At 45.7% G+C, this 24,799-nt stretch overlaps 1 protein-coding gene across 6 annotated transcripts in view; it reads right to left on the reverse strand.

Moving 5' to 3' along the window:
• The window catches only part of BMP7 (bone morphogenetic protein 7), a 95,680-nt gene that overhangs the window by 30,863 nt on the left and 40,018 nt on the right, over positions 1 to 24,799 (reverse strand). For all 6 annotated transcript variants that reach the window (XM_078786579.1, XM_078786580.1, XM_068130518.2 and 3 more), the window contains 4 exons: positions 21,009 to 21,201; positions 18,795 to 18,943; positions 12,916 to 13,116; positions 5,297 to 5,373 (listed from right to left, as the gene is read on the reverse strand). In XM_078786579.1, the coding sequence (XP_078642705.1) occupies positions 5,297 to 5,373; positions 12,916 to 13,116; positions 18,795 to 18,943; positions 21,009 to 21,201 (620 nt within the window). The remainder of the gene's footprint in view (positions 1 to 5,296; positions 5,374 to 12,915; positions 13,117 to 18,794; positions 18,944 to 21,008; positions 21,202 to 24,799) is intronic.

A 24,799-nucleotide genomic window follows, 5' to 3' on the forward strand; every position in this document is an offset into this window, starting at 1 on the left:
AAATAGTGGCCGGAAACGGAAGTGACCGGAAAACGGAAGAGGAAAAGACACGAGGAAAAAGGACGGGTATTCTTCTCTTCTTCCTCGCCCCGCTCCGACGAAAGGAGGGATTGATTGAGCCGTGTGGAAAAGCGGCGTTCCCGAGCCTGTCTGGCGAGAGGAGTTACCGGGACGGATACCTGCCCGGTGGACGTCAAACTGTCGTGTGGCCGTGCACCGACCTAGCGTTTGGCGCCATTCGCGACACCGTCAAAAAAGACGCGTACGGGTCGCCCGTTGGGGCCTAACACGCCTGGCAAGCGGCGTGGGGTTTGGCTTGCTTTCCCGTACCCGCTTCGCGTGGCCACGAGGGGCTGCAGCCGGGGTGCCTGGTAGCAGTACGATACCTGCCCGGTGGAAACACGTCCACCCGGGGTTCGTTCAACCGCCCGAGTGCGGAGACGCCGACCATCATCTTGGTCAGGAGGGGCCCAGAGACATTGTGCGGGACCGAGACCAAAAGGGGGTCGTGAGTACTCACCGGGACACACATATATAAGATGGCCATCTTAATCATAGGGAATTGATTGTGGGTTGGGAATTGTTGATGGTTGTGTATTGTTGATTGCTCGGGGAAAATCTCCGTGGTTGTGTCATTGAAATTGTATGGTATCATTACCATTGGAAATATATCCTTGAACATCAGTTGTCTCTTGGGTGAAATTCACATGGATTGCGTGGCGAAAGCGCATATATATAATACAGCTTTCTGGCGAAGTTCCTCTCACGGTCCGGGGGTCACCGAGACCAGGTATTCACCGAGGGGTCCACGTAACAGAATTGCGGTTTCGCAATTGGGTCTACGTCCGGGATTTAAAATTGTATAAAATAATAAAATAATAATTTTTTATTAATTAAAATTTATTAATTAATTATTAATTGGTAAATTTTTTTGAGAAATTGGGGTAAAGTCTTGGGTGAAGGTTAACAGGTGTTAACGATAGGCACCATGGCGTTTGTGGCACAGAACTTTGGGGTAACCCCGAGTGAGGCACAGTTCCGAGCGTTGCTAAAGTCGGACCTCTTGAAATTGGCCAAACATTTTAACTTGGAGGTCCGAACTAATTTGAGGAAGGCAGAGTTGCAGGCCACGGTGATACAATCTATGGTGGGATTAGGAACATGGGACGAGTTAGCCTGGGAGTGGCTACCCGAAGAACCAGAAGACGTTGAGCTCCGGAAACTGGAGTTGCAATTACGGAGCCAGGAACGGATCAAAGAAGAAGAAAGGAAAGCAGAAAAGGAAAGAGCAGAAGAAGAAAGGAAAGCAGAAAAGGAAAGAGCAGAAGAAGAAAGGAAAGCAGAAGAGAGAAGAGAAGAGAAACAAGCACAAGAAAGGAGAGTGGAACTAGAACTCCAGGAAAGGTTAAAAGAAGAAGAAAGGAAAGCAGAAAAAGAAAGAGCAGAAGAAGAAAGGAAAGCAGAGGAGAGGAGAGAAGAGAAACAAGCAGAAGAAAGGATGAAAACAAGGGAACTCGAAGCAGAGGAGAGAAAAGCGGAAAGGGAATTAAAGGAACGTGACATGGAGCTTCAGCAAGAAATTAAATTCAAGGAGCTGGAGTTAATGAGAGAACGGGGAGAGGCACCACCCTTGCTGACGGGGTCGACACCTTACCAGAAAACCTGGGATGTGGGCAGACATGTGAGGCTGGTTCCACCGTTCAGTGAAAAAGAAGTCGCGAAATTTTTTCCACACTTTGAGAAAGTGGCTCGACAATTAAACTGGCCGGAGGAGGCCTGGACCATACTCGTGCAAAGTGTGCTGGTGGGGAAAGCTCAGGAAATTTATTCGGCGCTACCAATGGACCAATGTGCAGATTATGAGGTACTGAAGACGCACATCCTCAAAGCGTATGAGTTGGTTCCGGAAGCTTACAGGCAAAAATTCAGGAATGCCAGGAAGAGGGAGAGTGAGACCCATGTGGAGTTTGCCAGAGTGAAAGAAAACATGTTTGATCGGTGGTGTGAGTCAAAAGGAGTCGGGAAAGACTTCGAGACATTGCGGGACTTGATCCTGGTGGAGGAATTCCAGCAGTGTGTCCACGAGGACATCAAAGTGTACCTGCAGGAAAAGAAAGTACCAAAGTTGTGGGACGCAGCCACCATGGCAGATGATTATGCTTTAACCCACCGAATAGGGGTCCACAAACCTAACTCCTCGCCTAGACTTCAGCAGGGGAGTTATGGAACAGCAGGTGCGGAGAACGACCATACATGGCGGCGGCCTCGAGATGATTATGGGGACAACTATGATACCCCACCTGTTCGAAATCAGAGGGATGCGGGCCCAAGACAAACTTATAGTTCGGGGGGCCCGAGGCAGACCACGAGTTTTTCCTCCGGGCCTACTTGCGCGTTTTGCAAGAAACCTGGACACTTGATGTCCAGTTGTTACCGCATGAAAAGCGAAGACCCAGAGCGGAGTCCGACTACTACGACTCCAAACGCAATGGCCATTGTGAGAAATCGCCATCAAAAGGGATACCAACCATTTATTTCAGAGGGGTTTGTGTCACGGGATGGAGCCTCGACTAACCGGAAACCGGTTAGGATATTGAGGGACACAGGGGCACATCAATCTTTAATGCTTGAAGGCATTTTGCCATGGTCCGAGGAGACGGCAACGGGGGATAGTGTTCGTTTACAGGGGATCGGGGGCGGTGTTAGTGCTCCCCTTCATGTCATCCATTTGGAGTCCGATTTGGTGTCAGGACCGGTCACCGTCGGTTTACAAGCCACGCTTCCTGTAGAGGGTGTATCTGTGGTTATCGGGAATGATTTGGCCGGGGGTCAAGTTTATGGTAACCTGAGGGTTGGTAAAGAGCCCAGCAGGGAAAATAACGCCACACCAGCTCGGGATGGCGACAAAAGGGCCAAGTTATTTGTAGGGGGACTGAACTTCAAAACAGAGGAAGAAGTTCTGACCTCTGTCTTCAACAGATATGGGCCGCTGGTGGAAGTGCGGTTGGTAAGAGACTGGGAAACGCAACAGTCAAGAGGGTTCGGCTTTGTCACGTTTGCCAGCACAAAAGACGCCAGAGAGGCAGAGAAGAATTGGAATGGCAAGGATTTGGAGGGTCGGACCATAACAGTAGGGAAGGCATTTCGTAGGCGTCGAGAGGTCTACAGGAGAGGACAACTGGGCGGTAGTTTTGGTGGTGGCCGCAATCAATATTATTATGGAGGCTCCCTGAGTTACGGCCGCTCCCGAAGGAAGGATTGGCAAAGTAGTGGCCGAGAAGGAGACCGCTATTCATGGGACTACAGGGACAAGCGGTCCCACCCTAAGTATTAGGGAAGTTCTGAGAAGTTGAAGCACTGAATGCGGCGGAGCCGCCGAGCCAAGATTCCTACACGGATTAACCGTGAACGCCGTTCCTAAAGGCGTCCATGTAGTGAACTTTCATGCACGGACTAACCGTGAACTCCACGTTCCTCAAGGCGTCCATGTAGAGAACTTTCCTGCACGGACTAACCGTGAACTCTCCGTTCCTAAAGGCATCCATGTAGTGAATACTCGGCTTGGCCTCCCGGAAAAAGTGCTATCGAGTGGCTTAACTTTGGATCTTTGATCAACCCCTTAACCTTCATTCACAAGAAACTGACGGTCAAAGTCAGAGGGTCATGAGATGGAGTTTGATTTGGCAGGGACAATGTCGTTGCTGGTGCTTAGTCCAGAGTGAGTAATCTGGAGGGGTGGTGGTGAAATTTTGGTTGCTTTATTTTTCAGTAATAACTGTGCCCGGGGGGAACTGATAATGTGGGGGGGTTGAGTTATCTGGTTTGTTTCTCCAAATTGGCCGGCAAAGAAAGTTTTCGCTGGGTTCAAACTTTCTTTCTTGAAGGGGGGGAGTGTTACATATTTATGTGAACGTATGTGAATTACCATTCAGGTCTTTGCTTATCCGTGTGTATTATATTAAGGGTTGTTGTGGTTGGAGGGTCAGGAGCCCTTCTGAAATAGTGGCCAGAAACGGAAGTGACCGGAAAACGGAAGAGGAAAAGACACGAGGAAAAAGGACGGGTATTCTTCTCTTCTTCCTCGCCCCGCTCCGACGAAAGGAGGGATTGATTGAGCCGTGTGGAAAAGCGGCGTTCCCGAGCCTGTCTGGCGAGAGGAGTTACCGGGACGGATACCTGCCCGGTGGACGTCAAACTGTCGTGTGGCCGTGCACCGACCTAGCGTTTGGCGCCGTTCGCGACACCGTCAAAAAAGACGCGTACGGCTCGCCCGTTGGGGCCTAACACGCCTGGCAAGCGGCGTGGGGTTTGGCTTGCTTTCCCGTACCCGCTTCGCGTGGCCACGAGGGGCTGCAGCCGGGGTGCCTGGTAGCGGTACGATACCTGCCCGGTGGAAACACGTCCACCCGGGGTTCGTTCAACCGCCCGAGTGCGGAGACGCCGACCATCATCTTGGTCAGGAGGGGCCCAGAGACATTGTGCGGGACCGAGACCAAAAGGGGGTCGTGAGTACTCACCGGGACACACATATATAAGATGGCCATCTTAATCATAGGGAATTGATTGTGGGTTGGGAATTGTTGATGGTTGTGTATTGTTGATTGCTCGGGGAAAATCTCCGTGGTTGTGTCATTGAAATTGTATGGTATCATTACCATTGGAAATATATCCTTGAACATCAGTTGTCTCTTGGGTGAAATTCACATGGATTGCGTGGCGAAAGCGCATATATATAATACAGCTTTCTGGCGAAGTTCCTCTCACGGTCCGGGGGTCACCGAGACCAGGTATTCACCGAGGGGACCACGTAACAGTATATATATATATATATGTGTCTATGTATGTGTCTATGTATGTATGTGTATATATGTGTCTATGTATGTATGTGTATACACTACTCACAATAAGTTAGGGATATTGTGGGAGTGAGTCAATTTTTTTTATAGGGGTTAGGGTTACGGTATTGAAATCAAGAATGCTGTGTTTTTTCACACATTAATAACCATAGAATTAGGACCAACAACTTTTTTCAACATAATTAATACACAAAATCAACCACACCGAAGAACCTGCCAATATCTCTAACTTATTGTGAGTAGTGTATATGTGTCTATGTATGTGTGTGTGTGTGTGTGTGTGTGTGTGTGTGTGTGTGTGTGTGTGTGTGTATATATATATATATATATATATAGTTGTTAGTCCACTGCCCTTATCTCTGCAAACTCTTTTGTTTTACTTGGGCTGAAACTTAGGTTTTGCTGCCCCGCTTAGTTTAGAGAAGGCCAAAGGTACGAACCTGCCAGCCAAGATCGCGGAAGCTGACATAAAGCTCGTGTTTCTTGCAGGAATGCTTCTGTTCACTCGAGTTGTGCTCTGCGAACACAGCAAGACATCAATCTTGGTATAGAGCACAAAAGTATAATCTGAACCTTCTCAAAAATGTGATTTTGCAAAATGCATTCAAGATGGTCACCAGCAGAGAGTCAGGGTGGATATGATGAAAGGAGGTCAATTTAGTTGAAGAATGAGAGGGTGCTGAATATTCAATCGTTATGTTTTAATGATGTTATGACGAAGAGATTGCAATGTCAAAATGTAACATTTATCAATATTTAAAATCAACAAATAGGAGTTTGAACCTTCGGTCAATAAAAATGACAAGTTGAAATTCCTGGTAGTAATAAAGTGCATTCATTGGGCCGGGTCAGGGATGTGATACATCGCACAAGCGCAGATTGTATTCCCTATAGGCAGTTTGTTTGTAGTGATGAACAAAAACATTGAAAATCTTGATTACATTTGGCCCTGCATCGAATCACACAAGCACCAGGCAACCCTAGCACACACACACACACAACAACAACAAAAGGCATTTTAAGGCCATTTTCCCTGCTGGAGCGGGGGTTAGCCCAAGCCAGGCAATGCTAAGCTGGTGGTTATTTCAGTCTGTTTGTCGAGAACTTTCCAAGTATACTGCAGGGCTTTGTGTGCAGAAGTTTGTAATTGATAACTGTTTAATCAATTCGCCAGACCATCATATTATTATTATTCCAGCAAAAAATAAATAAAAACAATACCAGGCCACTTCCTGCATCACCGCAAGTAATGGTCTGTGATATTCTGTTTGTCCGGGGTCCTTCGTAAATAAATAATAAATAATTCGGGCTTCTGGTGAATAGTAGAACCTGCCATTCAAAAAAACATATGTGGCTATTGGAGATATGGCCTGGAATTTTGGTGAAAATCCCCAACAGGAGCTAGCAAGAAACAATGGCAGAGTAAAATTTCACCAGGATCCCTCGTGGGTCCTTGAATCATTGCAAAGACCTCCCGAAAGTTGATTCAGATTTCATTTACTGCACCGTTTTTGTTTGTTGGTCATCACCCACGATGAGGAATGCCATGATTTCCAGAAACGAGACAGCTCCATCGTACCGAACTGCAAAGAGTGAGCTTATACTGCCATGTGCGAAATGAGAAGAACCAAATATTAATGGAAACGGTACAAATTTTTTAGAGGCCCCAGTTGTTCCCGTGTTCTTGTGGGGTCGGCCATGTAAGATTTTAGCTCAAATCTTCACCAACCGGATAGCCAATCATCACATGCTGAAGATGGAATGTCTAATGTCTACCAACTCATGCTGGCAGACAGGATGTCCACTTATAGTAAATCTGCGAGATGACAGTTTATAAACAGGTTGGAAAATCTGCACCGTGAAAATCTGCACCAAAATCATAAAATCTTACATGGCCGACCCCACAAGAACACGGGAACAACTGGACGGTGGGAGGGATTTTCTAAGCTCCACACGATCTCCACGTTTTTCGAAGTTAAGTCTGTTCACAATTGTATTTTGTCGAAACTGTATTTATCTTTCGGTGTGTGAAGTTATTGTGTGCAACTTTGGTTGTTTCTCGGTGTTTATCTTTCATAAATTGATCGTCTGTTTGCCGTGTCGCGAGCAAGGCCTTTGCCGCGTCGCGAACGATTTGAAATCGAAGTTAAGTGATTGTTCCCATTTGTATTTTCGTTAAAACTGTATTTATTTATGGTGTTGTACGTATATTGTGTCCCGACGAAGATTTTTCGGTGCAAATCTTTCATACCTGTATTGAAAATCGTGTTAATTCGTGTCGTGTCTTAAGGCCTTGTACAGTGTGCACTGTACAACCTTGAGGCTTTGTTTTTCTCTCAGCGGTCCGTCGTTTGTGATCCAATAACTTTCGTTCTCTGTATTCCCAGTCTTTTCACCCATAGCCTACTTCCTTGTGTAAATCTCAACTCAAAAAAAAAAAAAAAAAAAAAAAAAAAAAAAAACCATTTCCTTCTCTGTTCTCATTCGTTTATTCATTCTTATTCGTTCGTTCGTTCTTCGACCACGTGTTTCTCCCCCATTTCCCCAGATAGTTTTCACTCATTAACCTTCAATGTTTACACTTTCCCCTCAAGTTATGTATTCCGTCATATTTTATAACACCTTTTTCTTCTTCTTCTTTAAAAGGCTGCTTTCGACTTGCTCACCAAATCAATTCATCCCCAAAAAAATATCCATCTCCTATAGTGCCTTTTTTCTACATTCCCTAAACTCTCCTGCACTCCATCCTCCATCCAGCGTCCTTAAACGTATTTTTAACTCGAAGGTCACAAGAAACTCATTTTGCAATAAATGTTCGTTTCCCATAAATCATACACTTTCTAAAATCCAATCTCACCCCTCCCCTCCAAATCTTCCCCATAACCCCTCCCCTCCAAATCTTCCCCATCACCCCTCCCCTCCAAATCTTCCCCATCACCCATCCCTTTCAAATCTCCCCCCTTGCCCCCTCCCTCCTAAACTACCCCCTCACCCCTCCCCGCCAAGACGCCCCCTCGCCCCTCCCCTCCTAGACTCCTGCCTCACCCCTCCCCTCCAAATCTCCCCCATATCCCATCCCTTTCAAATCCCTCCCCTTGTCCCTTCCCTCCCAAACTCCCCCCTCACCCCTCCCCTTCAAATCTCCCCACCCTCATTGCTTCTCAATTTCCCCCCTCTCACTCCCCCTCCTCAAAGCGTCCTCCCCACTTCTTCCCCCTTCAAACTCTCACCTCCATCTCCCCCAACCTTCTGCCTCGCTCTTCCCCCTCCTCAAATAACACCTCATTGTGGCTCACCCAATCACCATCAAACCTTTTGTCCGCCCCATCCTTCCCTTTCTCCGAGCTATTCTGAAATCTCTGACACACCTTCAACAGCTCTCCCTACCTCTTCCACCTCTTCCACATCTTACCCTACCCCTCCTCCCCCCTGTTCTGTATCTGATGCTCCCCCTTCCTCTTCATTAACGGTATGGACCTCAAACATCCGGGGCCTTCGTTCAAACTTAACTGATCTCTCCATACAGGTTGCTTCTGTCAAACCAGACGTGATCTGCTTAACAGAAACTTTCCTCCTTTATGATGTCTCTGATTCCATAGTATCTCTCCCGGGCTACTCCCTCCTCCGGTATGATAGACCTGAGCTTCGTCCTGGAGGCGGGTTTGCTATCTTTATCAAAAACTCTCTTCCTCACTCGCCCTGCACTGCACTCTCTCCACCTCACCCCCAGGAATACCTCTGGCTACGGCTTCCCCTTCGCTCCCACCTCTTGTTCATATGTGTGTTGTACCGTCCACCAAACAGTGATGACTCCATCTACATCTCGCTGTCTGATGATATGGACCAACTTCTATCTACTCATCCCAACTCTCTCTTCCTCATATGTGGTGATTTCAACTGTCATCATGCCAGTTGGCTGGGTGTGGGTACCTCTCTCACCAGCCATGGCTCCTCAGCAAAGGACTTCTGCGACTCACTGGGACTGACACAATCTGTCAATTTCCCGACCCGGATCTCAGTCAACGGAACATCTTCTCTTCTGGACTTGGTTATGACTAACTTCCCTGAAAATGTCTGCTGCTCTTCTTCTGCTCCGATCGGATCATCTGATCATGTCCTTGTTAAAGTGGACATCTCTCTGACCATCCTCAGGGAGCCTGCTCAGCGTCGACGAGTCTGGCATTTCACTCAGGCCAACTGGCACGGTCTTCAAGCAGCCATCAATCATCTGGACTGGTCTCCCATCTCTACCACCTCTGACATCAACTCATCCTGGAAATTCTTCCAAAGTAAATTGCTCTCTCTCATGCACAGATTTATCCCATCTCGTCTTCAGTTGTCATACCCTTCCTCCCGTCCATGGTACACGGAATCTTGTGGTGAGGCTGTTGCCCAGAAACAACTTGCCTTCGTCTCCTGGAAAGCAAATCCAACGGAAGGAAATCTCATTTCCTTTCACAAAGCCCGAAACAAGTGTGTGTCCACCCTCAGGAGAGCCAGGAAACAATATCTCTCCGTTCTCAAGACCGAACTCTCTTATCTGTCTCCCTCTTCCAAATCCTGGTGGCGTCTGGTCAAATCCGTTTCTGGTGTTTGTTCCCCCTCCATCCCCTCCCTTACCTCAAACGGCTACACAGCTGACTCCGCACGTGAAAAAGCTGAATGCCTCACCTCTGTGTTTGCCTCTAAATCTTGTGTCCCAAACCCATCCCTCTCTGTACCCACCATACCCAGTCGTACCCTGCTGCTCCTGGACTCCGTGTCCTTTCCTCCTGACAAGGTGGAAAAGTTTCTGTCAACCCTCGACTCTGATTCTGCAACTGGACCCGACGGCATCAGCCCACGGGTCCTAAAATCCTGCTCTGCTGCTCTATCTCACCCTCTCTCTGTTCTCTTCACCCTCTCTTTTGCTCAAGGTCAACTGCCATCTGCTTGGAAATCAGCCAACATCACCGCTTTGCACAAAAAAGGTGCAAAAACGGATCCTAGCAACTACAGACCAATCAGCCTTCTCCCAATTATCAGCAAAGTCATGGAATCCATCATTGCTTCGGATATGAAATCTTTCCTCTTCTCCAATGGCTTGATCTCTGATCATCAATTTGGTTTCAGACCAGGTCACTCTACTCTGGACATGCTGCTTCTGCTGTCTCAACAATGGATGGAGGTCCTCAATGCCAAACAGGAAATTAGAGCTGTCTCCCTCGACATATCACGTGCCTTCGACACGGTCTGGCACCGCGCTCTGCTCACCAAACTCTCCTCCTTTGGTATCCATGGAAATCTCCACGCATGGCTGGCAGACTTCCTCTCTAGTCGTCGTCAACGTGTGGCCCTGAATGGGTTTCTCTCATCTCCTCTTCCTGTTCAGGCTGGAGTTCCCCAAGGCAGTGTTCTGGGCCCCGTGCTTTTTCTGGTCTTCATCAATGATCTCTCTGACTCTCTCGAAAATCCTCTCTATCTCTTTGCTGATGACTCCACTCTCTGCCGCTCCATTCCTCTTCCCTCAGATCGGCAGTCTGCTGCCTCCTCACTCTCTGAAGACCTGGACAAAATCACAGACTGGTCAAACAAGTGGAACATGTCTTTCAATCCTGACAAATCTCACACTCTTACTATGTCTCTCCGAAAAGATCGACTGGACAACCCTCCCATCTACTTTCTCAACAATCCTCTCCATGAAGTTCTGTCGCTCAAGATTTTGGGTCTCACTATCTGCCATGATCTTTCTTGGGAAAACCACATTTCCAAGCTGGCCTCCAAAGCCAGTCGCCGACTGGGCATCCTCCGTCGTGCGAAGTCCTTCCTCGGCACACCTGAGCTCCTCACCACATACAAGGCTTTCATCCGCAGCTCAATGGAATACTGTTCTCCCCTATGGGCCGGTGCTCCTGCCTCACACCTAGCTCGGCTTCACGCTGTTGAAACCAAAGCTTTCAGAATTATTGGAATCTCCCGCGATGAAGCTATCTCTGAGGGCCTTTCACTCACTCACCGCAGGCAGGTAGGTGGTCTTTCTGTCTTCTACCGACTCCTCTCCGGCCTTGCACCCCCAGCTCTCTCTGTGCTCTGTCCCCCAAATATTCCTACAGGTCGCACAAGATCTGCCAGCAACCCTCTGATGGTTAAACTGCCGAAATCTCGGCTCTCTGCTCACCTTCACTCTTTCATTCCTCTTTTCTCCCGCCTCTGGAACAAACTCCCTCACTCCCTTCAATCCCACTCCTCCCTCCAGGTCTTTAAAACAGCTGTTCACCACCATCTCTTATCTTCCCCCATCCAAAACCTTGATCTTTTCTACCCCCGCTAATTCACCCCAGATCCACCTTGTTTGAAATTCCAACTTCTTTCCTGGAAGTCCTGGCAGTGTCCATATGTTTTATACCTCTCCCACCGCCCCCTTCCCATGCCCCCCCCCCCCCCCCCAAAGCCCTCGCCCTCTCTCAGATCTCTCGATGTCTCCATGTCTCTCGGTCCCTGCTCTCAAATGTTGTGTTTGTGTCCTTCCCCCTCTCTCCCCATCTTGTCTACCGCTCCCGATGTTATATGTTTTATGTGTCGGTTTGTCTTTCTGTGTGATTAATGTTCGCTCTTTCACGAGCCTCGATCTTGTATACAAAAAAAAAGAAGAAAAAAAAAAAGAAAAAAAAAAAAGCAAATCCAGAATATACAGTTGAATGGTGAGCATGCTACCTTTGTACCATGTTGTCAGACACACACACACACACACACACACACACACACACACACACACACACACACACACACACACACACACACACACACACACACACACACACACACACACACAAGTTAACACTGAACCCTTCTCGTCGAAGAGGCCGCATAAAGCAACCAAGAAAAGCTACGCAAGCTAAGCAGTTTGCCGTTTCAAACTCCACCTGCGTCCCTCCACAGCTGCAGACATTTACAAGAAGCACGTGCATAACAATCCCAATGCTCGACACCCCCATTAGCTGGCAGAGAGGTTTTTAATCGCTTATTGGTGAATTGTCAGCGACAGCATAGACAGAACCATGCCCCTGCAAGGCTGCCAACATGTGTCACGTGCAATAGCGATTGCAATCAACATAAAACGATACCAAAAGCCCAATCACATCTCACGCTTAATTGGGGAGAACAACCAATCAGCTCTCACCTAATCAATTTGGAGCAAGTGCTCCAAATATTCAATCAAACAGAGAAAAAGTTGGCCGTACCAGTTGGTTATGATTTAATTGAGCTGTTCCATTGTTGTTACTATTGGTCTTTCAGAATCCTTTCATTTACACATACAGATAACACTTATGTTGTTGTTGTAACAGTTCACATTTGTGTGTGAGTGCTGGCATGATAGCCTTGAGGTGCGTGCACTCCCCTTTGAGCTGTCGAGCCTGGGTTTGAATTTCGACTGAATGTTTTGAATGTCCCGCATGTTAGGGTGATGCATCAATGTGTGTGCCATCCATCAGAATGACGTTAAGCCATGGGATCTGTCTGCCAGCACTGGTCATTGATCCCACAATGTCTTTCAAAAAGACAAGGTGTTATTGCAGGCACCTGAACAAACTATAAATTCCTGCCCTGAATTCCACCCCCTCTCCGCTGCCATGTTCTGGGATGATTACGGCAAACTACGCAGCATAACCTTTGCCAAGAGACTGCCTCAGCAGCACTAAAACTCTAAAGCAAATGGTACATTTATGATGATGTCTGTGACAAATCTGACATGTATGAGATGAAGGTGCTTTACATATTCAACTGGAATCTGACAATAAGTCAGGCATTCAATTGCAGGAAGTGTGGATTTACATGTGCAGGGTGGCCTGAAAGTTTCTTTTCTAATGCTTTGAGTAATGCTTTACTTGGAAGTGGTAAAGTAACTTTCAGGCCACCCTGCACATGTAAATCCACACTTCCTGCAATTGAATGCCTGACTTATTCTCAGATTTCAGTTGAATATGTAAAGCACCTTCATCTCATACATGCCACAATACATCGAAGGAAGTCCGACATAGCCAATCAAACTGAGCAAGTGGGACAAGTTAGGACAACGTACCTGCAGTGGTAGCAAGATTGGCTGCCTCGTAGTTCCTTCGGTTGCTCCTCCCCCTGTTTCCTCCCTTCCGCCGCCCTCCAGTAGCTCGTGACACACGAATGTGCACCTCAGTCTCTTTGAAAAATGCCACCATGAATGGCCGCTTGCTCTGTGCCCCACTGTGACCAACCAGACCACTCAAGGAAGGATTGATGCTGTGACCTGCATCACAAGAAAAGTGATAGTGGTGATGCATGCAACAGCTATGACTCCGACTACTCTTAATAATTTATTTTTTATTTTTTGAGGTATACAAGATCGAGGCTCATGTAAGAGCTAACATAAATCACAATAAAACATAAACGGACACATAAAACATAAAATAAAGGAATGGGAGACAATATGGGGAGAGAGAGGGAAGCACACAAGTACAACAGTAGAGAAGAGGGACATCAGGAGATCTGTGGAAGGGGGATGGCTTGGGGGGAGGAGGCAGGGGGAAGGGAGGTTTGGGAGAGGTATAAACAAATGGACACTACGAGGACTTCAAGGAAAGAAGTCAGCGTTTCAAAAATGTGGATCTGGGGTGAATTAATGGGGGTAGAAAAGATCAAGGTTTTGGATGGGGGAAGATACGAGATGGCGGTGAACAGCTGTTTTAAAGACCTGGAGGGAGGAGTGGGATTGAAGAGAGTGAGGGAGTTTGTTCCAGAGGTGGAAGAAAAGAGGTATGAAGGAGTGAAGGTGAACAGAGTCTTGATTTTGGCAGTTTAACCATAAGAGGGTTGCAGGCAGATCTTGTGCGACCTGTAGGAATATTTGGGGGACAGAGCACAGACAGAGCTGGGGAGCAAGGCTGGAGAGGAGTCGGTAGAAGACAGAAAGACCACCAACCTGCCTGCGGTGAGTGAGTGAAAGGCCCTCGGAGTTAGCTTCATCACGGGAGATTCCAATGATTCTGAAAGCTTTGGTATCAACACCGCGACGCCGAGCTAGGTGTAAGGCAGAAGCACCGGCCCAGAGGGGGGGAGCAGTATTCCATTGAGCTGCGGATGAAAGCCTTGTATGTGGTGAGGAGCTCAGGTGTGCCAAGGAAGGACTTCGCACGACGGAGGATGCCCAGTCGGCGACTGGCTATGGAGGCCAGCTTGGAAATGTGGTTTCCCAGGAAAGATCATGGCAGATAGTGAGACCCAAATGTTTGAGTGACAGAACTTATTGGAGAGGATTGTTGAGAAAGTAGATGGGAGGATTCTCCAGTCGGTCTTTTCGGAGAGACATAGTAAGAGTGTGAGATTTGTCAGGATTGAAAGACATGTTCCACTTGTTTGACCAGTCTGTGATTTCCAGGTCTGCAGAGAGTAAGGAGGCTGCTGCCTGCCGATCTGATGGATGACGTATGGAGCAGCAGAGAGATAGAGAGGATGTTCCAAAGAGTTGAAGAGAACATTGATGAAGACCAGAAACAGCACAGGGCCCAGAACACTGCCTTGGGGAACTCCAGCCTAAACAGGAAGGGGAGATGAGAGGATTCCCTTCAGGGCCACACGATGGCTGCGGCCAGAGAGGAAGTCCGCATTCCATGCGTGGAGATTTCCATGGATACCATAGGAGGAGAGTTTGGTGAGCAGAGGGGGTGCCAGACCGTATCGAAGGCACGTGATATGTCAAGGGAGACAGCTCTGATTTACTGTTTGGCATTGAGGACCTCCATCCATTGTTGAGACAGCAGAAGCAGCATGTCCAGAGTAGAATGACATGGTCTGAAACCAAATTGATGATCAGAGATCAAGCCATTGGAGAAGAGGAAGGATTTAATTTCTGAAGCAATGATGGATTCCATAAATTTTGCTGATGATTGGGAGCAGGCTGATTGGTCTGTTGTTGCAAGGATCTGTTTTTGAACCTTTTTTGTGTAAAGCGGTGATGTTGGCTGATTCCCAAGCTGATGGCAGATGACCTTGAGCAAAAGATAGGGTGAAGAGAACAGAGAGGGTGTGAAAGAGCGACAGAGCAGGATTTTAGGACCCGTGGGCTGATGCCGTCTGGTCCAGTTGCAGAATCAGAGTCGAGGTTTGACAGAAACTTCTCCACATTGTCAGGAGAGAAGGACACAGAGTCCAGGAGCAGCTGGGTTCGTCTGGGTAAGGTGGGTACACAGAAAGACGGGTTTGGGACACAAGATTTTGACGCAAACACAGAGTTGAGGCATTCGGCTTTGTCACGTGCGCTGTCAACTGTGTAGCTGTTTGAGGTAAGGGAGGGGATGGAGGGGTAACAAACACCAGAAACAGATTTGACAAGACGCCACCAGGATTTGGAGTGAGACAGGTTTGAGAGTTCATTCTTGAGAGTAGAGAGATGTTGTTTCCTAGCTCTCCTGAGGGTGGACACACACTTGTTCCGAGCTTTGTGAAAGGAAATGAGATTGCCTTCAGTTGGATTTGCCTTCCATGAGAAGGCAAGTTGTTTTAGAGCAACTTCCGCTCCACAACATTCAGTGTACCATGGATGGGAGGAAGGGTATGACAACCGAAAATGAGATGGGATAAATCTGTGCATGAGAGAGAGCAGTTTACTTTGGAAGAATTCCCAGGATGAGTTGATGTCAGAGACGGTAGAGACGGGAGAGCAGTCCAGATGATTTATGGCTGCTTGAAGACCGTGCCAGTTGGCCTGAGTGAAATGCCAGAGTCGTCGACGCTGAGGAGGCTCTCTGAGAATGGCCAGAGAGATGTCTACTTTAACAAGGATATGGTAAGATGAACCGATTGGAGCAGAAGAAGAGCAGCAGACATTTGCAGGGAAGTTTTGTTTGTTCGAAGAAGAGAAGATGCTCCGTTGACTGATATCCGGGTCGGGAAATTGACAGATTGTGTCAATCTGAGTGAGTTGCAGAAGTCCTTTGCTGAGGTGCCATGGCTGGTGAGAGAGGAACCCAAACCCAGCTAGCTGGCATGATGACATGAAGGCCCAGGATGTTTGAGGTCCATACTGTGAAGGAAGAGGAAGGGAGAGGCGTCGGATACAGGACATGGGATGGGAGGGGTAGGGTAAGATGAGGTAGAGGAGGAGGAGGTAGGGAGAGCTTTTTATTGTGTGTTGGAGATTTCAGAAGAGCTAGGAGAAAGGGAAGGATGAAGAGGACAAAAGGTTTGATGGTGATTGGATGAGGCACAGTGAAGTGTTGTTTGAGGGGGGTGGGGGGGGGGAGGGGAAGGGGACAAAGCGAGGAAGAAGGTTGGACGAGATGGAGGTAAGAATTGGAAGGGAGAGGAAGCGGGGAGTACACTTTGAGGAGGAGGGGTGAGAGCAGAGAATTGGAGAAAAAGGTAGGGTGGGGAGATTTGAAGGGGAGGGGGAGTTTTGAAATGGAGGGGTGAGGGGAATTTAGGAGGGGAGGAGTAAGGGGGGGAGTTTGGGGTTGGAGGGGTGAGGAGGGAGTTTAGGAGGGGAGGGGCGAGTTTAGGAGGGGAGGGGTGGGGGGAGTTTATGAGGGGAGGGGCAAGGGGGGAGATTTGAAAGGGATGGGTGAGGGGGGAATTTAGGAGGGGAAGGATGAGTTTGGATTTTAGAAAGTGTTGGACGATTCATGGAAAACGAGCATTTATTGCAAAAAGAGTTCCTTGTGATTTTCATGTCAGAGATCCATTTGAAAACGTTGGAGGAGGGGTGGAATGCAAGTGAGTTTATGGACTTTAGGAAGGAAGAACTGTAAGAGGTTGAATTTTTATTTGAAATGTAGAGACTTGGTGAGCAACTCGAAAACAACCTTTTAAAGAGGGAAGAAGAAAAATGTGTTGTAATATACAGAATAAAACGCTTCAGGGGAAAGTTTAAACATTTTAAAACTAAGCTGTGAAAACTATTTGGGGAAATTCCCTAAATGAGAGCATGAAGGATTCCCAAGGGGGATTAAGGATTGCAGCACAGGTTCAGAAGCAGGAACAGAAGGATAGGAGATTCACAGAAAGGAGAGCAGAGAACGTAGGAACAGGGAGGTGTATAAGCAATATGTTAGTACGGGAGGAGAGGCCTACTTCTTAAATTCTTCGTTGATTGTTTTTTGAAGGTTTGGTGAAAGTAGATCAGAGGAAAAGGATAAAGTTGAAGAAGTATGGTGAGAACTGGAATTGGAAAGGTGTCTTTTGGCTGGAGAGGATTGAGTTATGAAGGAAGGAGAGGAAAAAACAGAAAAAAAACGAATGGGGCGAAACATGTGGTCGAAGAATGAACCAACACGGGAAAGAGAAGGAATTTTTTTTTTGATCAAGACGAAACAGAGGGTAAGATGTTTGGGGAAGTATGGGGTGAAAAAAGACTGGAAAAATGGACCAAAAACGAAAGTAAATGGACCACAAACGACCGCAGGGAGGAGACAAACCAGGCCTGAAAATGGAAAACCAGGCCTGAAAACGCGAAAGTAACCAACAGACGATTATCCACAGATATGCACGATTTACACCGAGATCTAACTGGAAACACACAGTAGGCACTCGCACCGTAAAATAAAAATACAGTTTTGACAAAAATACAAATGGTAAAATTCTTAACTTTGGTAGCATGGAAAGCTTGGAAAAACACATGACCTCACCGGAAAAACCGGAAGCGGACCCTTAATTCCAGCGAAGGGAAATCTTAACACTACAGCATACAATGACATTCTAGTCGTTTTGTGGCAACAGTTTTGGGGAAGGTCCTTTCCTGTTTCAGCATGACAATGGTCCCGTGCACAAAGCGAAGTCCATACAGAAATGGTTTGTCGAGATCGGTGTGGAAGAACTTGACTGGCCTGCACAGAGGCCTGACCTCAACCCCATCAGACACCTTTGGGATGCATTGGAATGCAGACTGCGAGCCAGGCCTAATCGCCCAACATCAATGCCCGACCTCATTAATGCTCTTGTGGCTGAATGGAAGCAAATCCCTGCAGCAATGTTCCAACATCTTGTGGAAAACCTTCCCAGAAGAGTGGAGGCTGTTATAGCAGCAAAGGGGGGGGGACCAATTCCATATTAATGCCCATGATTTTGGAATGAGGTGTGATGTTCTGGTGTCCACATACTTTTGGTCATGTAGTGTACTTTTAATTAAAAAATAATAAAAAACAAGTAGTACTTTCAATTCATTTTATTTATTTGTATATGTTATTACAGTCATTGCAATTCATTTTTCTTCATTGTCTTAATTTTCATTTTATATTTTAAATCATTCACAATTCAGCTTTTGGCTGCGATGATTCGATAATAAAACCATGAATTGAATTGAACAGCAAAGATCCTTTGCCAAAACGTCCATCGACTAATACTAACAGACAGGACACAGCTTAACGTCCACCCGAGGGACAGCAACTCCCTGCTCTGTGAAGCATCAAGCCAACACTTTATAGTTGGGGCAGTAAGCGAACCCAGGCTAGACAGTTCAAAGGTAGTTGCACGGCAACCTCTGCACCGTCCTGTCAGTAACGTCTCACAAGCAAATACAGTAAATATTTAATTAAATTGCCCTTGTCCGTTTCCTTCTCCAACCCTTCCACCACACGTGGTCAGGTGGGCCCAAAGGGTGGAGGGTGGGAAATTTCTAATCGGCTCTGAATTTAGGAGCAAACGAGGCCTTTGTGGCCAAAATGTCGAACTTTTTGAACCCTTATTCTTTTTGGTAAAACCGCAACTTTGTTGTGTTTCACATTTTTGTTTTGTGTTTTTCAAAAATTTGATCGATAATGGATTCTCCTAATAAATAAATTGTTCTTCGAGATCTCATAAACACAATTGTCTTAACAACCTTATGATAAACGAGCTACAACCTGTTCCATATTTTGGGTGTAAATGGATGATAACATGATGATGGATGGTAGTGAATAAGAAATTTCTCAAGAAGTTGTTGAGGTTATTGCTCACCGTCATACATCTCAACACACAGCTGAAGGCCCAAGTTATGAGATGAATCCACCACCCAAACATTGCTCGTGACTGTGATGTCGAAAGAAAGCCAACCTTCCTCCGCAGCCCAGATGACACGGCTGTCTAGCAGAAATAAATCTGAGTCTCTAAACAAAAATAACAAAATAAAAACAATAAATATTGAGCATTAAAGTGAAAAAAACAAAAAAAAACTTGAGAAACTCCAAATAATCATTCACCAGAAAGCAGTCATTGATAAAACATATCACTTAAGTATTGGTCAAAACGTTCCAAGAGTAAAATAATTACAATCGTTTGAAACACACCAAGAAGTATAATGAACCGCCTTTAGAGGCCATGTATGTATGTATGTATGTATGTATGTATGTATGTATGTATGTATGTATGTATGTATGTATGTATGTATACATGCTTTCATTTCCTCGACTGTATTTTGTTAACAGTCAGATGCTGTGTGTCATGGTGCACATGGAAGTGGGACCCCTATCGACATTATGATGCCGATAGCACACCAGCCCAGGGGACGGGGTGGGCGAGGAGTGGTGTGGTCATAATACGGTGGAGAGCCCAGATAATAAAGGAGCTGCTGTGATGTCACAGGGCCAGGGTGCTGGATCAGTCATGGAAGGAGTCTGCATGCTGTGCAAGTCGGGGGAGAAAGTGCGCATGTGCAGCCAGTTACCAGAGTTTGCAGTCTGGGTGAGTCTGGAGAGTTCATAAAAGTTTGGAGTTGTGTAAAAACGAGCGTTCCTTCCTCTCCTGAGCTGATCGCATCACGTCCGGCCTGCACAGCAGACGCCGCGCCATCCTACAGCACCTCAGATTGACGGACGACAACCCCTTTCTCTCCCCACCACATATTCCTTCCTCTCGCCTCCTCGTGTCCTGTGCATCGTCTGTTAGAATCTGTGTCTTTTAAAGATTAAGCATAGCCACATTTGTCTCATTTAAGTGCGCATCATCGTGTTCTTATCACATTTTGAAATTGATTTATTGTGTTCCCTTCTCATGTTGTTTTTAATTAAACCCATTATTATTAATTTAATTGCTGTGACATCATAAAAAAATCTTGGTGTGCAACTTCAATTGCAATAGTAATTTTGTGCATGTGGTGAGTTGGGTCCTGGGGAGATGGAAATACCCATCCCCACCGGAAATTGCGCTGCAAGATATACATTTACATAGAGAGAATTGGGGTGCTGCTCCGACTCTGAATCTAGAGGACTATTCATTCGTTTTGTTTTTTTAACCACCTAACACCGACACGTACACACGCCAAGTATAACCAAGATGCTGCCATGCTTCCTCCCCCCAAGCCCTCTCCCTCCCAAAGATCTCCCGATGTCCCTGCTCTCCATCTCGTCTCCCGCTCCCTTTATCATATGTTTTATGTTTTGTGTGTCAGTTTGTCTTTTTGTGATCAATGTTATCTCTTACAGGAGCCTCGATCTTGTATACAACAAAAAAAAACAAAAAAAAACAATTCCATCCAGAAGTTAAAGAATACACTGAAGTCAAACACACAAACAAACACACACTTCTCAAATTGTATTTGGATCGCCAACAGCTCAGGCTCGGTGCATGTTCGGAAATACGTTCTTGACCTTCGGAGAAAAATGTATCAAGTCCAAAGGGACATGGAATTTTAAATTTCTGAACACAAGGCCAGATCAGGCCATGTTATTTATAAGACACTTTGATAAAACAAAAACATCGGGAATTACAAACGGTGTCGCCGGCATGCGCTTTGCTTTCTTTATCGACAGGTGGAGCAGGTTGTTCCAAATGCTCATGACACTCCCATACTAACGTTTACCTCTGTCACCTAAGGTGGACGGAGGTTATGTTTTCAACTCTGTCTGTCCATGAGCAGCATATCTCAAAAGGTTGCGGACGGATTCGGATGAAACTTGGTGGGTGAGTTGGGTAGGGGACAAGAACAAGCCGATTACATTTGGGTTAAGGTCCGGATGCAGATCCGGCCTATCGTGGGATACAAAACGTAAACTGTTCAGCTTGACGGAGATATACGCGCTCTACCAAGTGTCATTCTAGTTACCCTCTGCTCTGATCAATCTTGAAGCAAGGCATGGCCTGCATGAACACATGATCTCAACTAAAAGCATAGCTCTAGTGCAATCAAATTGATCTCTGTGACTTCAATCAGTGCTTAGCTTCCGCAATTCTCACCTGTGCAGGTACTCTTTTAGTACTTGGTAGATGCTGATAAGGAATGTCTCGTTTTCATAGCGTCCTTCGGAGAAATCCTTGTAGATACGAAATTCTGCTGCAGTTACAGCTTCTCCTTCCGGGATGCGCGACACATCAAACTTGAACTCCTTGTACTGCCAGCGGAGGTTTGGAGACGCTTTATCCCGCTCCACTGCCAACAAGTTTGTGGAAAGATCATATGGAAATAACATGAAGGAATGCAAGCAAAAACACATTCAAAATCATGTTAATTACCTTTCAGCACTTCTTTTGGAATAGCCATTTTAAATACACTCCAATTTCAAAATCGAAATTGAAATGAAACCAAGAAACAAACAAGAAGATGTCATGTAGAGCACGATACTTGCAAAATCTACCCCCACAAAAAGAAGATTGCCATTGATCCATCAAATTGTCCATTTACACAAGATTAAAATTGACGATCTTGATCAAATCTCAGGTCAAAAGGATGAAAATTGATGATTTTTGAAGTTTGACCATGAGTTGACCTTTGACATTTTGACCTCAAAAATAGTTGGTTTCCCAATTCAGTGAGGCACTATGCAAATGCTGTTAAATTTTCAAGTCAATCGGATGGAAATTGATGGTTTTTTAGATGAAAATGGATGATTTTGGAAGTTTGACCTCGAGTTGACCTTTGACCTCAAAAATAGTTAGTTTCCCTATTTAGTGACAATGTGAAAATGCTGTTCAATTTTCAAGTCAAGCGGAAGAAAAATGGCGATTTTAGAAATATGACCTCCAGACCTTTAACCTAAAAATCAATAGGTTTCACAATTGTGACGACCTCTACAACTTGATGAAGTTTCATGATGATCGGTTTAAAGTTGTGACCTGTATAGGCGAGTGACAAACAGATCCGCCCCCCCCACCCCAAAAAGGTTTCCATCGATACACCAAATTGTCCATTTCATCAAGATTAAAATTGACGATCTTGATCAAAGCTCGGGTCAATAGGATGAAAAGTGACGATTTTTCAGATGAAAAATGATGATTTTAGAAGTTTGACCTCGAGTTGACCTTTGACCTTTTGACCTTAAAATAGTTGGTTTCCCAATTCAGTGAGGCACTATACAAATGCTGTTAAATTTTCAAGTCAATTGGATGAAAATTGATGCTTTTGGAAGTTTGACCTTTGGACCTCAAAAATAGTTGGTTTCCCAATTTAGTGACAATGTGCAAATGCTGTTCAATTTTCAAGTCAATTGGATGAAAAATTGATGGGTTTTCAGATAATTGATTTTGGAAGTTTGACCTTGAGTTGACCTTTGACCTTTTTACCTCAAATATAGTTAGTTTCCCAATTTAATGACGATGTTAAAATGCTGTTCAATGTTCAAGTCAATCAGATGAAAAATGGCGATTTTAGAAATTCGACCTGCAGGTGACCTTTGACCTTTGACCTCAAAATAAATGGGCTTCTAATTTGTGACGACCTCTACAACTTGGTTTCATGACGATCGGTTTAGAATTGTGACCTGTAGGCCGGTGACAGACAAACAGACAGAATAACAAACGCAACCGACCAATATACCTAAAAAATATTCGACTTTGCAAGTAATAAATCAACTCAGAATTGCATAAAAGAATTGATGGTTTTCTCAGATGATGATGATTTTTGAATCATCAGATGATGATGATTTTGAAAAAGAATTGATGGTTTTTGACTAACTCTTTCCGTCTTCTACCGACTCCTCTCTGGCCTTGTCCCCCCAGCCCTCTCTGGGCTCTGTCCCCCAAATATTCCTACAGGTCGCACAAGATCTGCCTGCAACCCTCTTATGGCTAAACTGCCAAAATCAAGACTTTCTGCTCACCTTCACTCCTTCATTCCTCTTTTCTCCCACCTCTGGAACAAACTCCCTCACTCTCTTCAATCCCACTCCTCCCTCCAGGTCTTTAAAACAGCTGTTCACCACCATCTCTTATCCTCCCCCATCCAAAACCTTGATCTTTTCTACCCCCGCTAATTTCGATCCCCTTGTGTATTATACCTCTCTTCCCCCCCCCCCCCCCCCCCTTCCCACGCCTCCTGCCCCCAAGCCCTCTCCCTCCCACACTTCTCCCTGCTCTCAAATGTTGTGGTTGTGTGCTTCCCCTTCTCTCCCCATCTTGTCTTCCGCTCCCTCTTTTTGTGTGTTTTGTTTGTCTGGTTGATTTGTTTGTGAAATAAATGTTAGCTCTTTCACGAGCCTCGATTCAGTATACAAAAAAAAAACAAAAAAAAAACAACTCAGAATTGCATCGTCTTGTCAAACAGATTTCAGGAAGAATATTCGCGCTGTGGCACAAATTCAATTTTAAATAAATAATCATTAAAACAGGAGGAAAACATCATCCTTCATCTTGTTTAAGACAATTTCAGATCATATCCCACGTCATGTAAGCTACTTATTAATGTCCAGTAGTTTCCTGATGGTTTAGCAGTTATGGAAGTGTGTGGTCAAAAAATAGGTAAAATAAAATAAAATAATATATATATTTTTTAGCTGAGCATTGTTAAAATGTGTTAAAAGCCGAGTGGCCACAGATAACAGGTGGCCACCTACTCAAGGTCAAGGAACGTCACAATGTATCGTTCCATGCAAACGTGAATGCTGAGTGTTTTGGTCATGCAAGGCACGTGGTCACATAAGCTTGGTGACCAAATAATCAAGGTTTACTAATCAAGGGAAATAGGTCAAAACTCTTAAGTGATCTTACGTTAGTGTGATCTAGTTTGCAATAAGGTTTCTACAACACCTCAAATGCATCACCACCTATATGTGAACACATACACCTTTGCCAAATTAAGACAATAGGCCAATATCTACCTACTTTATTCTAAAAAGGCTGTGGTCAGGTATTTATTGTGCCAGGTCTTGTCTGGGGCTGGCAGGATAATCTAGAGGTATGGGCACTCTGTCTAGGCTCAGTCCAGAGATAAACTGTGATCCTGCAGTTTCATAGGTGAGACATCGATGAGTGCCATCCCTCAGAAGGACGGTAAAACTGGGTCTCCCATAGACTGGCAATAGTTCACACGTGTAAAATAACCCACAGTGTCCTTTGTGAAGAGTAGGTGAGTGATCGCCAGCACACTGAACAAAGTACGAATTCCTGCACACTCAGTCGAGTATTTTGTATCAGTGGTGACCCGTCCATGAATGTGACGAGTGAAATAAACTGCTTTTACACAACTGATGTTTTCGGCACTGATGCCGAAAAAGGCCAACCCCTGCTCTGCAGGGAAAAATGGCCTCTAAAGGTGGTTTTTCTTCTTCTTCTTCTTTTTCCCTTAAAATCGGAACCAGAAGGAACTAAATTAGGGATATACACACACACACACACACACACACACGCACGCACGCACGCACGCACGCACACACACACACACACACACACACACACACACACACACACACACACACACACACACACACACACACACACACACACACACACACACACACACACACACACACCATCCCCGGCAACAATACTACATACTACAACCCAACTACAGCTGGAAACTCTCTGGGGCTCATTGACAATCTTGAAAACAGCCCTCGGAACAAAACTTTGAGAACAGGAAAACTTCCCAGCTTGGTCCATGAATCACAAACCCTTACTGGAATGGAGGTGGATACTTCGGGTTCTGGGAGGACTCCCTCCGTTCCACCTTCTTAAACCCGCAAATGGATTTAACAACAAACGACACTACTCTGTATACCCTCGGCCATCAACAATATCAAGATTCAGCCAAATGC

This window comes from Myxine glutinosa, chromosome 11 (genome assembly GCF_964187855.1).
Source record: "Myxine glutinosa chromosome 11, kmMyxGlut1.1, whole genome shotgun sequence".
NCBI lineage: Eukaryota > Metazoa > Chordata > Myxini > Myxiniformes > Myxinidae > Myxine > Myxine glutinosa.